Source organism: Columba livia, chromosome 17 (genome assembly GCF_036013475.1).
Source record: "Columba livia isolate bColLiv1 breed racing homer chromosome 17, bColLiv1.pat.W.v2, whole genome shotgun sequence".
Taxonomy (NCBI): Eukaryota; Metazoa; Chordata; class Aves; order Columbiformes; family Columbidae; genus Columba; species Columba livia.
This window is the reverse complement of record NC_088618.1, coordinates 6,770,451-6,783,942: the sequence shown is the minus strand read 5'-3', so window position 1 is coordinate 6,783,942 and position 13,492 is coordinate 6,770,451. Positions and strand designations below refer to the sequence as shown.

General features: G+C 47.5%; 2 protein-coding genes across 6 annotated transcripts in view; one reads left to right on the top strand and one right to left on the bottom strand.

Annotated features, from left to right (window-relative positions):
• The window catches only part of TTC28 (tetratricopeptide repeat domain 28), a 99,874-nt gene extending 89,007 nt beyond the window's left edge, over nt 1-10,867 (top strand). For 2 of the 3 annotated variants that reach the window (XM_065032990.1, XM_065032992.1), the window contains 6 exons: nt 215-446; nt 886-962; nt 3,019-3,042; nt 3,870-3,999; nt 4,759-4,866; nt 5,368-10,867. In XM_065032990.1, coding sequence (XP_064889062.1) covers nt 215-446; nt 886-962; nt 3,019-3,042; nt 3,870-3,999; nt 4,759-4,866; nt 5,368-6,992 — 2,196 coding nt within the window. In that variant the 3' untranslated portion in view covers nt 6,993-10,867. The remainder of the gene's footprint in view (nt 1-214; nt 447-885; nt 963-3,018; nt 3,043-3,869; nt 4,000-4,758; nt 4,867-5,367) is intronic. The other variant, XM_065032991.1, reaches the window with a different exon arrangement.
• LOC135575617 (protein PRQFV-amide-like) lies at nt 9,950-13,489 on the bottom strand. Of its 3 annotated transcripts, none has more exons than XM_065033005.1 (2): nt 13,167-13,489; nt 9,950-12,084 (listed from the first exon to the last, which is right to left on the bottom strand). In XM_065033005.1, the coding sequence occupies exon 2, from the start codon at nt 11,888-11,890 to the stop codon at nt 11,036-11,038; it is 855 nt and encodes a 284-aa protein (XP_064889077.1). In that variant the 5' UTR covers nt 11,891-12,084; nt 13,167-13,489; the 3' UTR covers nt 9,950-11,035. The 3 variants fall into 3 exon arrangements, with proteins under 3 accessions (XP_064889077.1, XP_064889078.1, XP_064889076.1); XM_065033006.1 differs by having other exon boundaries at nt 9,950-12,133; nt 13,167-13,478; XM_065033004.1 differs by having other exon boundaries at nt 9,950-12,503; nt 13,167-13,426.
• Between the last annotated feature and the right edge of the window lie 3 nt (nt 13,490-13,492).

Sequence of the window (13,492 nt, the reverse complement as noted above, 5' to 3'; positions counted from 1 at the left end):
TCCAAAGGAATGTTAATATCGCAGTGATTTTAGAGCTGTGAGTGCCGAGTTACCAGAGCTGCTGTTTTCAAGGGCACTAACATCCTGCTGTGTAAGATGGGCCACGTTCAGCGCTGGTTTGCGTCTCTCAACCTGCTGTTCCTGCCTCTTCACTGTGTAAAGAGAGGCAGTTAGTAAAAATCTCTTCTAAAATAATGCTGTACTTTCCCTAAAGGTGGAGAAATCGTTGCAGCGAATCCAGAATGGGCAGCACAACTCCATGTACACCTCCCAACAGAGCGTGGAGAATAAAGTTGGTGGCATTCCCGGCTGGCAGGCACTGCTCACTGCGGTTGGATTTCGGTTGGACCCTCCCGCCAGTGGCCTCCCAGCAGCCGTGTTCTTCCCTACGTCAGACCCCGGGGACCGGCTGCAGCAGTGCAGCACCACCATCCAGTCCCTGCTGGGTAAGCAGCAGAACCACGAGCTCTGTCCTCATCTGTCCCACCAGACATTGGCCTTTCCCTGCCTTGCTTTGGTGCAAGCCTGTAAAATGGTAATGTTTGATATCAATGAAATAAAAGTATTTAACAGGACAGATGTTCTAGAAGTAAATGTTTATGAAAAGTTTGTCACAGATGGGATAGTTTTCTACTGGGTCCAGTATCTGAGAAGCGTGATGTGACTCTTGGCTTTCTCTCAGCTCTCAGTCATAAAATGTATAATCACATGCAAAGTGGGAAAATCTTTTGCTTTCTGGAAACTGCTGCTGCTTCCAGAACTATTCAGTGATGTGGGGGGGAGGTTTTAGGAATTCACTGAGTTTGTGTTCTGTTCAGGTTGTTACATTTCTAGCAGTCAAAAAACAGATACTGAACAGTCCCTGTTCCTGCTGATGTTTTTCAGGTTTGCCTAACCCTGCACTTCAGGCACTTTGTAAACTTATCACAGCTTCAGAAACAGGAGAGCAGCTTATCAACAGGGTGAGTTGGGAGGTTTTCCTCCAGTCCCAGTTTCTACATGGTTCTTCCCAGGTCACTACATTCAGAAATGCACAGAATGATGTATGCCTTGGTTTATCAACCCAGAACTTGCTAGGACACTTCAGGATTGAAATTCTAAACTTGCCTGTTTGTGTGAATGAAAGCGTGTGTCCAGAAGAGAAAAATGCAGGTATGTTACTGGGCTGCATGGTCTTGGGTCTCCCTGTTTGGTAACAGAAGTGAAAACACAATACCTACTACAGTGAGGGGGAAGCAAAATAAGGGAATGTGTGTCAGAAGCACTAATTGCTATTTGGCCATCTTGCCCAGGGCCCACATTGGCTGATCTTTGTCCGCTGTAATTACTCAGGTCCCAGTGTGTGGCTGACTTTGGGCAATGCAGGGTCTCAGAGAACTTAAGGAGCCTGTGCTTGTCCTGGCATGTGAGCTCATAGCTCTGCTGACAGGACTCGTGGTCATTCAGAGACAGGCAGTGCTGCCTGTGGGACCCCTCCCTGCTCCCTCCAGTCTCCTCACGTTCCTCCCTCTCCCCAGCCTTTCCAGCATGCCCAGCCTAACCTGACGTCTCTCTGTGCACCAGACTGGCTGGCTTTCCATTACATGTTTCCTACTGTCCTGATTGCTCCTCTAATGAGGTTTATCTTGATCATTTGCCTGCTTTAGCAAATGAACACACTGCACGTAGTGAATGGGCATACAGCTCACTTTCTTTTCCCCTTTCCCCTTGCAAAAGTGTTCCGGGGCAGATGGGATGATCTCTGTGGAGCTTCAGAGGGCTTCCCTTCATTCCGTCATGTTGAGTCTCCACACAAAATGCACAATCAGGCCCATTTTGTTATTACCCACTAAGAAGCCTGCTTTGTCAATCCACTAGACTGAGTCTGCGTCAAGGAAAGAGTTTCTTGTTATGATCTATGGCAGTGTGTGAGATATTTCTAATGGCTTGTCTTTTATGGCATTTGGCTTCCTTGCCTTGGCTCTTTTGTCAGTGCCTGAGACGAGGGTTGCTTTTTCCTCATTGCCACCAGAGGGAGGCCCCGAGTAGAAGGGATGTGATGAGCAGAAGACAACATTCCAATAGACCAGAATGTGCTACAGTGTCTATGAGATTATGTCACAGTTGTCTTCTTGCCTCAGATAATTAAGTCACCCAAGAGAAAACGTTCATACGGCTGTACACAACTAATAAAAGATACACTCACCATTTCTTCAGCTGCCCCATGCAGTAAATACTGGCAGGGGTATTGCATTTTTGCAAATGTTCTTCCAGAGCTAAACCCCAGGCAAAATTTCCTTTTGCACAAGAGTTCATCCAGTTACAAGTTAGGGGTTTCAACTTAGCTCTCTCTTCCTCTGTGGTCACTTGCTTTTTCCACCTCCTTCCTCTCAGCCATTCAGTTGGTGAGCAGCTGAGGCTCTGCCTGTCCAAAAGGAGAGAAGACTTTGTTCAAAACTGGAGCATAATTACTGATAGTTGTCAGTGGGTGTTGCTTACTGTCTGTCTCGTGTGGGTTATGAGTGTCAGAAGGGAACAGGTGCTCTTGACGTGAGTGGAGCAGTAAGACAGGGAGCCTGATCCTTTGCTCTGGATAGAAAATGGGGTTTTTTTAGTGCAAAACAGAAGGCAGGAACCACAAAAGAGGGAATTTCAGCAGTACCACGTGTGCAAGGAAAAGCTAGGGATTGCTGACTGCTTTAAGTGCCAGTAATGCCTCCCAGAGGAAACAAGAGAAGGGCTTGTTTTGTGTTTAGCCTTCTGCCAGAATGTGGGTTGGTCTGAGGTGATGGTCATGAGCTGGGCACTCCCATGTTCCAGCTGTTCCATGCTGTTGGACTCCTGTTGTGCAGCTGAGGGCATTTCCATTGCTCCCTCCTTGCTCTGGATGGAGTATCTTGCAGTCAGGATACTGGTTTGCGCATGGACGTGTCACTGCAGGGTCCCCCGTCACAGGCGTTTTGTAGCACAGAGTAACTTGTGTTCTTTCTTTCTTTGTTTTCTCCTCTCTTTTCCTTTCTTGTTATCTGCTGCCCGAAGGCTGTTAAAAATATGGTGGGAATGGTGAGTATTACGCGCCCTGGGGAATGACACTGCTGTGCAGGATGAAATGCCGTGGTCACTGCAGGCCCGTGTCCCTGTGCTGCAGAGTGGTGTCTTCAAGCCGCTTTCAGGCCTGGAATTTGCTCCATAGTGCTCCTATGGAAAAAGGACCGTGTAAGCTGGTGTGGGTTGTAAGAGATGGGTGGTCCTGAGTTTAGCTGGTCCCTGATAAATGGCTTTCCATCCTTCCTGCCCCGGCTGTGTTTTGGAATTACATGGGATCCTTGCACCTTAATTTGTGTCAGATCTTCATAAACTTTTTTTTTTCTCTACTTTGCTACTCCTGTCCCTTGGGCACAGTTGAGAAACTTCTTTCCTGGAGGCCATGGAGGTATTGGGAAAGTCTTCCATGGTTTCATATGACTTGTTCTGCCCAGTTAAATGCTGAGAATGAGTTTCTTGGGATTTGCGTAAGGAGGATGACTCAGTCATGGAATGGGCTTCTGTGTATTTCTGTGAGCAGCCCCAAAGTACCTCTTTCCCTTTCTTCCACTTCACAGATTCTCCTGCTGTGCTTCCTTCTTGCTCAGGTTCCACTGGTCACACCCCAGCCCTCACCCCTGCTCTGTCTACACCTTTGCTGCTCTTCAGCTTTGCCTGTTGTTGCTGTCCCTGGACTGTCCCCCTGCCCAGACCTTTTCATCTCACTATTCTGTTCAGGAGCAGCAGCTGAGTGTATGAGTGTACAGGGAAAGGGATGTTTGTGCTGCATTTCCTTAACTGTGGCTGTCGGAAAAGCAGTGATGGGATTTGTAAGGAAAGGCTAATGTTTGTGTTGTTATCTTCAGCTGCATCAAGTCCTGGTTCAGCTTCAGGCAGGCGAGAAGGAACAAGATTTCTCCTCGGCACCAATCCAGGTTTCCATCAGTGTCCAGCTCTGGAGGCTTCCTGGCTGTCATGAGTTCCTGGCAGCTCTAGGTAGGAAAACACTTCTTACCATTGTCTTCCTGAAACTACTGCAGGTGTCTTGTTTGGTGGCTTGGATGAGATTCAGCCTTGAGATTGGTTTGTCTGGGTGCTGCTTGGTCTTCACATCTCTGGATGTGATCCCTGACTGCTCGGTACCTCTGCCAGTTGACAGGCACGGAGCTCTTCTGCTCACTGCTTGGCCAGTGGTCAGGGTTGGGTTTTTTCCTTACTTAGAGTTGGTGAAAGGGCATTGCAGGGAAGAGACAGTGCTACAGAAATAAACATCTAAGAAAACTGCTTGAGTTGCTCACAAGAGCCAGGCATCATTTTGCACACACAGTCATGCCCTCATTCGTGAAATTCAGACGCATTTCTGTGAGAAAACTTTGGATTCATGATGAATGGTAGGGGCGTGTGGGACACTGTCCCCTGAGATGTGCTTAGTGTATCATTCCCTGAAAATTCCAAATAATTCACAACTGAAGCAGTACTGACTAGTGCATTTTGTCTGTCAGTTTGGACAGGAGCAATTTGTTTATGTGTACATGTTCACACTCTGTAAAGCTCCCAACACCTGCTGGAGAAGGCTGCTAAATAGTAATAAAAACAAACCAACAAATTCTGCGTTGTGGGTGGAGAGTCAGAATTCCAGGACACTGCAGGATCTCATATCTTTTTGTTCTGTTTGTGTTGTAAATGAGATCACACTTGTTTAAGACGTTGGATCTTTCTATGAGATGTGATTTTTTGCACTGTATTCCACTACAGGTTTTGACCTTTGTGAAGTTGGCCAAGAGGAGGTGATTCTGAAAACTGGGAAACAAGCTAATCGGAGGACCATGCACTTTGCTCTGCAGTCCTTGCTGGCGCTTTTTGGTAAAGCTCCTTACAGTAGTTTTTGCTCCTATATCATCTGATTAATTGATCAGAATGGCTTCTGTTGAAATCTTGCACTTACCTCTTGCAGGAATCATACATACATCATCACGTGTCATACAGAGATACATTTGCTGCAGCTGTTGGATGATGTTATTTTCATGTGGGAAACAAGCACTAAGACTTGACTGAGGCTAAGGCTGGGAATAGAGTCCAGCAACTGGAGGGTGTATAACTCACCTTTGGTTTTGAGATATGCAATCATAAGGAATTAACAGGTTTCATTTAGGATACCCAGACTGCGGTTCCTGCCTGTGTGTTCCTTGGGCTGTGCAAATTTTTTTCTCCACCTAAGTCGCAGTTGGATTTTTTGAAGTAGCACAGAATCTGAGTGCATGTTCTGTAGCATTTCCTCCTAATTCTGATTAGAATATTACCTGGTTTTGTTTGGTTTTCCTGTGTATCCAGGGACACATTTGTAATTTCTTTTTTATTTTTTAGATTCTACAGAGCTGCCTAAGCGCCTCAGCTTGGACAGTTCCTCATCACTAGAGTCACTGGCTTCTGCTCAGTCTATTTCCAACCCGGTGCCTCAGTATCAAAACCCTCCGTTCTCTCCTACTTGTCCAGACAGTGTTGCATCCGATGCCATCTCTGTCTATAGCCTGAGCTCCATTGCTTCTTCCATGAGTTTTGTTTCCAAGCCAGAGAGCACGCCGGAGGGCGTGGGACACAGGGGACGCCAGGACTATGAGAGGCACAAGAACATCTATCCGCATAGGTCTGCAGCACAGAGCCAGTTGTCACCACAAACCAGCACTGTAGCCAGCAAAGATGAGGAAGAGTATGAAGGTTTTTCTATAATCAGCAATGAGCCTTTGGCCAGTTACCAAGAAAACACAAACCCAAGATTTTCCCCTGATCACAAACAGACCAAAACTGGTCGGACTGGAGGCATTAAAGAGTCTGTCAACTCCAAAGGGAGCATAAGTACCCCAAATTCTCCCGTTAAAATGACTCTTATTCCCAGTCCAAACTCACCTTTCCAAAAAGTTGGGAAACTTGCAAGTTCTGATACTGGGGAATCTGACCAGTCTAGCACTGAGACTGACAGCACTGTCAAATCCCAGGAGGACAGTAATCCAAAGCTTGATCCGCAAGAGTTGGCCCAAAAAATTCTGGAGGAGACTCAGAGTCACCTCATTGCTGTTGAACGTCTTCAGAGAAGCAGCAGCCAAATAAACAAGAGCAACAACTCAGATGATGGGGCGTCCACCCCAGCAGGCGTGTCTGCGTTCAGATGTTCCGAGACCAGTGCGTTCAGTCGGCCCATCAGCTCTACTCAGAAGAATCAGTCTTCACCCCTTGCAATTAAACCAAAGCCTCCCACAAGGAGTTCATCTCTCCAGAAAGTGAGTTCTGGCTACAATAGCCCTACGACATCGGAGATGTCAAACAGAGAAGGCACGGGCCAATACAGTGGGCAGCCGTCCCCAAGTTGTGATTCACACGGCTCTTTAACTGAGCAGCCTCACTTCAAACTCAAGTACCCCAGCTCTCCCTACAGTGCTCATATTTCTAAATCACCCAGAAATATCTCTCCAAGCTCAGGGCATCAGTCTCCTGCTGGCAGCACTCCATCTCCTGCTCTGTCTTACTCCTCGGCTGGTTCTGCTCGCTCAAGTCCAGCTGATGCTCCAGACATAGACAAATTAAAAATGGCTGCCATAGATGAAAAAGTGCAAGCAATCCACAACTTAAAGATGTTCTGGCAAAGCACTCCCCATCACTCTACTGGCCCAATAAAGATTCTCCGAGGAGCTCCTGGAACGATGACTTCTAAGAAGGATGTCCTCAGCTTGCTCAATTTATCTCCACGGCACAGCAAAGAAGAAAGCGCAGATAAGCTGGAACTAAAGGACCTGTCTATTGAGCAACACCTTGCTTCTCCACAAAAGAACCCTCCAAATGGACACAGGCGCCCTGAAACTACAAATGCAGCGACATCAACTCATTCTGCACCTTCCAGTAGCACTCCAGGAACTGCACGGCCCTTGAGGCTGCCGTCTGGGAACGGTTATAAATTTTTGTCACCGGGAAGATTTTTTCCTTCCTCCAAATGTTGAAATGTCATGAGTACCAGCTGATGACTTACAGTCTTGTGAAAGTATTTGCTTCTGCCCACTTGCCTTTATCAATACAGAACCATTATCTGAGCAGCGTGGTCGCAGCGCAGTTGGCACCGCGCAGGAGTGTGACAGGCGGCCCTGCCCGCCGCTGCGTGGGCACATGGCCTCGCACAGACGGGTTTAGTTTCCCTCAATCAGGGCCTTGGCCAGACTCTCTTGATAACAGGGTCTGTGTAGCGTTCAGTATCTGCAGCAGCAGGTCCAATGAATCCAGTTGTCTGTTCATAAAATACGAGCTTTTAAGCCACCTACTTGTATTTCTTAACAAGCAGTTTTACAGCTGGCTTTTTATACAGAAATTAAACATATCAGGGACTGGAGAGGGAAGTGAGAGGAGGCAGAACTTTCATGTGTACCACAAAGCATGCACGAGTTTCTGCCTGGAGAAGTACAAGCCATTTATTTGATTGCATTCAAAGGCTGACAGAGGGCAAGATAACATACCTCTAGATAGCTCTGCTATGTTAGCCAAACACAAGAAAATGCTGGCAATGAAACTCTATAGCAGTGTGATACTGGCAGTTCTCTTGCATCATTTAGAGTCTGGTGAAACAAAGACAAGAGGACAGAGGTGCCCCATTCTAAAACCTGCATCTCAGGCAATTCTTTTCTGGAGGGAAACTTTCCAGGTGGTATTTTGCTGGTTGATCTGCTCAAAAAGAAAGTTTGGGGCATAATGAGCAAGGTGAGCCTCAGCGTGAGGTAGTGAGCGTGTGTCAGAGAGTCAGGCTCTGGTTGCATTGAATGCTCTGACCTTTCTGGCACGCAGCATTATGATGGTGAAACTTCATCTTGGCAAGTATTTGGGCAACACAGATGTCTCCTGTCTAAGTGTGCACAGAACAGGGCTACAGACACAGAATTTCAGAACATTATTTTACAGTTCCACAGTAGGCAGGAATGTGACATCGGTGTGTGTGATTTAGAAATCACTTGACCAAATAAATCCACTGATCCTGTTAAATCATTCCACGTGGCTCATCATGGGCACGTCTGCAAACCTTTCCCCAGCTGTGGAAGCGAGTTTCTTTTGGAGCACGTGTACAGTGTGAGCGATGTCGGTGCGGCCCCAGCACAGATGTGGGGCAGCAGCAGGGCAGCTGTAGAACCCCTGCGCACTCTGCTCTGTGGAGAAAGGGAACTGAGAGCACCCTGGGGATGTGTCGAGTAAGCTTTCCTAGGCCAGGCGGAGCTTAGCTCTTGTGGATCAAGTTGGAGATTATTTCTTTTAAGTGGCTATTGAATACAGTGATGTAATGGGAATCAAAATGATAATTTACATGCACTGAAAACTGTGGGCATGTGGTAGCGTTAACGCAGCCACAGTGCACACTCTGATCCGAGCAGAGTGTTTCCCAAGCCACGTGCTATGGAGTCGGAGCACTGGATTACCAAGGCTTTTGGTTTCTCTTCTGCACTCCCAGAATTTGCTGAGTGACTGAAGGCTGATCACTTCACCTCTCCGTGCCTCGTCTTCCCTTTCTATCTAATGGGGATAGTAATAATTACCTACCTACCTCACAGAGGTGTTGTGAGGCTTAATTCATTAGGCCCTGAGTTTTGGCTGGATCTTAAGTCAACTTCCAGTCTTACAGCTGGTTACCTGAATGGTGAATGCAGTCAGCTCTGCAAACATCTTAGGGGCATGTTGCTGATGCAGATAATTGTTGCACTTGTCAAGTCTGGATGCTCTTCTTGGAAATATGGATCCGATCATTTATGATTTTCTGAGGGATCTTGGAGGAAAAGCAAGATAGCAGGACAGAGGATTCGATTCTGATATCAGAATATAAAGTTCCTTAGGCTCAGCTTACTCATGGTGCATATATCAAACGCTTACTTTGAGTATGTTCTAGAATACACTGGTTTCAGGAGAATCTTTTCCTTTTTGCCATCGCAAGATATTAAGCACTAAAGGCAAAGAACATAGGGCTGTGTTGGTACAGTCAGCTAACAAGGGATGGGTGATCACATAAGTTTCAGTGCAGAAAGACAAAAAGAGTAGTTATTCATCTACTCATATTATGCAATGTAGCAAAACAATTGAGTAAATTGTTCAACTCACATGATGCAAGTTATTGTCTGTACTTTACATCTTTCTGTGATGGTTTGGTGCGAGACATCATCTCCTCATCATTTGGCAGGAAAAATTAGAATAGTGGGCCAGAATGAGTCAGTACAGTGTCTACCCGTGGTGTAGACAGTGATATTGCTGATCATGCAACTTGCTGTGGTCACAAGACTGAGAGACTTCATGTGACCTCAGCTGTTTCTAACCAGCGTAACGACATCCCAGGAACACCCAGGATGGAAGTGGGCAGCTTTTTGTTTATAGCAACAGCAAATACTCCCTGTAGTGCTGCATAACATGCCAGAAATAAGCCTCTTTACTTGTAGTTTACTTCCATAACTAAAGGATCTTTTAATCTGTAGAAGTTCTATATTGCCATTCTGGTACAACCCCTTTCCGTGCTGCCAGTACGTTTCGTACTGGCTTAAAGTTTTCAGAAAGATCTAAATGGGGGTGGGAGGTCGTTCTTCTGTTGCTGTTTTTTAAGGGGGGAGGGGGGGAGCATTAGAAACAGGGATGGGTTCAGATGTAGAGGGAGTTCAGTGTTTGGGAAAATTGGTGTTGTATAAATACGGGAGGTGAGTGTCACTAGAACAAGTCCTTTGGGAAACGTGTTTCCATCGGCTTGACACAGGGCACTTGCATTGGCTTAACGAGAGCCATGGAGCTGCATGCTTGCTCGTGGCTGGGAGACACTTCACACACCTCGTGCCTCACCCCTCCACCCCCTGAATGAGAAACAAGCCCTTTGTGAGGAAGAAAGTTTTATCAGGTTTGCCCAGTATGTGGAGAAATTCAGGAAATGAAAATAACTTGTTCTCCGTTTGATATTAGAATTCCTTCTGTGGAGTTTAAATGCATTTGTCGTTGTTGTATTTGTGCATGGTACAAGTGACAACACTGCTTAATACAGTGAGCAATAAGAATTAGGTATTATCCACTTTCACATTAAGCCTGCCACATGCAACAATTCCCCAAGACCACAGAACATATTTTAGTTTGGTTTTGCCCAGTTCGTTTTACCGTGTGAGATTACAGACCTTTTATTGACTGTCTTTAGCTCCAACTAAATGGGAACAGTAAACAATCTCTCTGATCAAAATCTAGTTTAATTTGATTTTGTTGGTTAGCCTGCACTCTGGCCTGGTACTGATTTTCCTTCTTTTTAATCATACCTTCCTTAAAGCAGGAAAAAGCATTGAAGGGGTGCTACACCCTCATATATCACTCTGGGCCATATTTCCTTTCATTAGGTCAGACCTGTTCTGTGACCATCTCTTTCAAGTTGCAGAATAGATGCGGGTGCACAGAAGTATCTGTGAATCTGTTAAGAAACACTGGCAGTTTCAGGCGAGGTGGTAATAATGGGTTTGAGCAGTTTCGGGTTCATTGCATTGCCGTGCTGTCCAGAAAGGCTGCAAATGCGCGTGGAAAACGTGGCCCCTCGGTTGCAGAACTCCTTCCCAAGAGCGTTGGGTGGTAACTCAAAGCACTGTCAGCAAAGACTCTTCCAAGCAGCAGCTCTTTAAGCACTTGCTCTCCTTGTACGCAGTGTTAGCCATGTTTGGCCTATATGGACTTTCTTTGTAAATTAAAACTCTGTTTCCAGACAGCATTAAACTTTTTATATTATGAAATTTACCATGTAAAAAGATTTTCATATTTTTATTGAAATTGCTAAGGCATTTGGCCTTCTTCCTTTGTGATTTCAGTGTCTATTAAAGCATGAGTTGTCTCAGTACTTCAGTCTCTTGGTGTAGGATGGTGTTGGGAAGGAATTTGTTAGCACGCTGCTCCCCGTTGCTGGGCTGTTCCTCTGGCCTGTGTCTGAGAAGCGAAGAATTCATGTGGAAATGTGTGTTCTGTGGCTGCAGAACCACGCAGCGTGACCGACGTGTGGCGGCTGTGCTCAGCGTCCCTGCGCGAGCGAGGGGGCGCCCGGAGCACCCCGCTCTTTGTGCGGCAGAACGTAGGTTCGTGTTACAAATAATGATTGGAAATTGCTTTTCCTTTTCCTAGCAGGTGGTGGGAGCAGCAGTGTTTGCTCGCTGTTGTTAGTCATCAGCAAAAGGACACGCAGGGTGGGAAGGACCTTCAGGGGTTGCCCAGTCCCAAACCTGCATGGGGAGAACCGAGCGCTGAAGCTACGGTGGATCTTCCCCATGAAGCTACGGTGGATCTTCCCCATGAAGCTACGGTGGATCTTCCCCATGAAGCTACGATGGATCTTCCTCATGAAGCTACGATGGATCTTCCCCATGAAGTTATGGTGGATCTTCCCCATGAAGCTACGGTGGATCTTCCCCATGAAGCTACGGTGGATCTTCCCCATGAAGCTACGGTGGATCTTCCCCATGAAGCTACGGTGGATCTTCCCCATGAAGCTACGGTGGATCTTCCCCATGAAGCTACGGTGGATCTTCCCCATGAAGCTACGGTGGATCTTCCCCATGAAGCTACGGTGGATCTTTCTCATGAAGCTACGGTGGATCTTCCCCATGAAGCTACGGTGGATCTTCCCCATGAAGCTACGGTGGATCTTCCCCATGAAGCTACGGTGGATCTTCCCCATGAAGCTACGGTGGATCTTCCCCATGAAGCTACGGTGGATCTTCCCCATGAAGCTACGGTGGATCTTCCCCATGAAGCTACGGTGGATCTTCCCCATGAAGCTACGGTGGATCTTCCCCATGAAGCTACGGTGGATCTTCCCCATACTGATGCCAGCTGGAACTTGCAGACTTAAATCTTCCTTCTGCCCCATGCAGCAAGGGACGTTGAGCTGAGGTAGGTGTTGGTGACCAGGTGGAATAAGCAGCTTCCTGGGGAAATGTCCCCTCCATGGGCAGAGACTGTGGTGAAAGCGCACGGGCGGGTCTGAAGTGATCAGTCTACGCGGGCTCTGGAACCAGCAGGATGCAGCTACTTGATGATGCTATCGTGTGTGGTATAATTTATCTATAAACACAGAGGATGAGGGTTTTGGGGAGAGCACACGTTGCAGCTGCTGGAGTAAACAAAAGACAAATGGTGTCCATATGGGGAAGGAGCCGCAGCAGGGGACTGCACTCAGCCAGGGTTTTGCAAAACCAAATAAAGGAAAATACCGAATGCTTGCGAGCTTGGGGAAGCAGCCACTTAGAGCCCCGCCACTGTGCCCTGGCACAGCCCTTTGTCATTTCTTTGCCTCAGACTAAGCCGGTGCAGGCGCAAGGCTGAGCAGCAGTTTCCATAGCATCCGCCTTTCACTTGAATGAAAATATGTTTTCAGAGGCAGAGCCTGTTGAGGATTTTCTTTAAAGCCATTTATCTGTGGGAGGGTCATTTGGCAACATCTAATTTTCCTGTCTGTGAATTTCTGCTGTCCTGTCGTGGAGCTGATGTGTAAATGCATCATTAGCTCTTGCTCCGGGCAAACAGAACGTGGGGAAGGGGGGGCAGGGGTGGGCCTGGGGGTCGGGTCAGCGCTGGCTTTGGGGAGAAAGATGCAAAACGAGCAGGGGAACACGGGCGGTGTGCTGAGAATGATGCTCAAACAGCAACTCATCAGGGTCCAAAAATCTGCCTCAGCCAGTTTTGGAGACCAGCAATTACCCCGCAGAGGAATTAAAAATGCAGTAGCTACCCATAAATTAAAGTTGTGCAGGTCAGCTTCCTCTGGGTTGAGAGTTGACACAAATGTCCATTTAAAATGCACCTTGTTAGCAACAGGGCAGCTCACTCACAACAGAAACCTCTGCAGGTGTAGCTGCCGCGAACGGTCCCACAGCCAGAGCCGTTCCTGGCCCCCGAGGCGGAATCGTGTCCCTCCCGCCGTGCCGAACCGCCAGTTCCACCCTTGGTCGGGTCTTGAACTGTGGGGTTGGCTTTTCTGTCCAGGGTACGAAGTCTGGGATTGGTGTGAGAATTTCATACGGTAACGCAGAAGCGGTTGGTCTGCGTGGCTATGGAGAAAAACCTGAAAAACTAAAGCTCAGGCTCAGAAACTAGAAATAAATTCACTTGGAATACATTAATTTAAGTAAATCCTGTAGTTTTACCTGAATTATGGCATTAAGTGGAAACACTACCCGGCTGCTTTGTTCTTAGGGCATCGTTAATCACATTGGGAGCACGGAAAAGCCAAATAACCACTAGCGACCGGTGGACGCCGGAACCGGCTCCCGGTGCCGCCGAGCGCTCGTTCGCCCCATCGCTGCAATGAAGTGATTTCATTTGCCGCTGGGTCCGAGGGGGCTCCGGCTGCAGGAACCTCTGCTCGGTGACTGCGTCCCGCAGCGCCGCCCGGCGCACGCGGAGCGGGTCGGGAACGTCCGGTAACGTCGTTTCTCCCGCAGAGGGAGCGCCGGCCCAGCCCCGGCCCGCA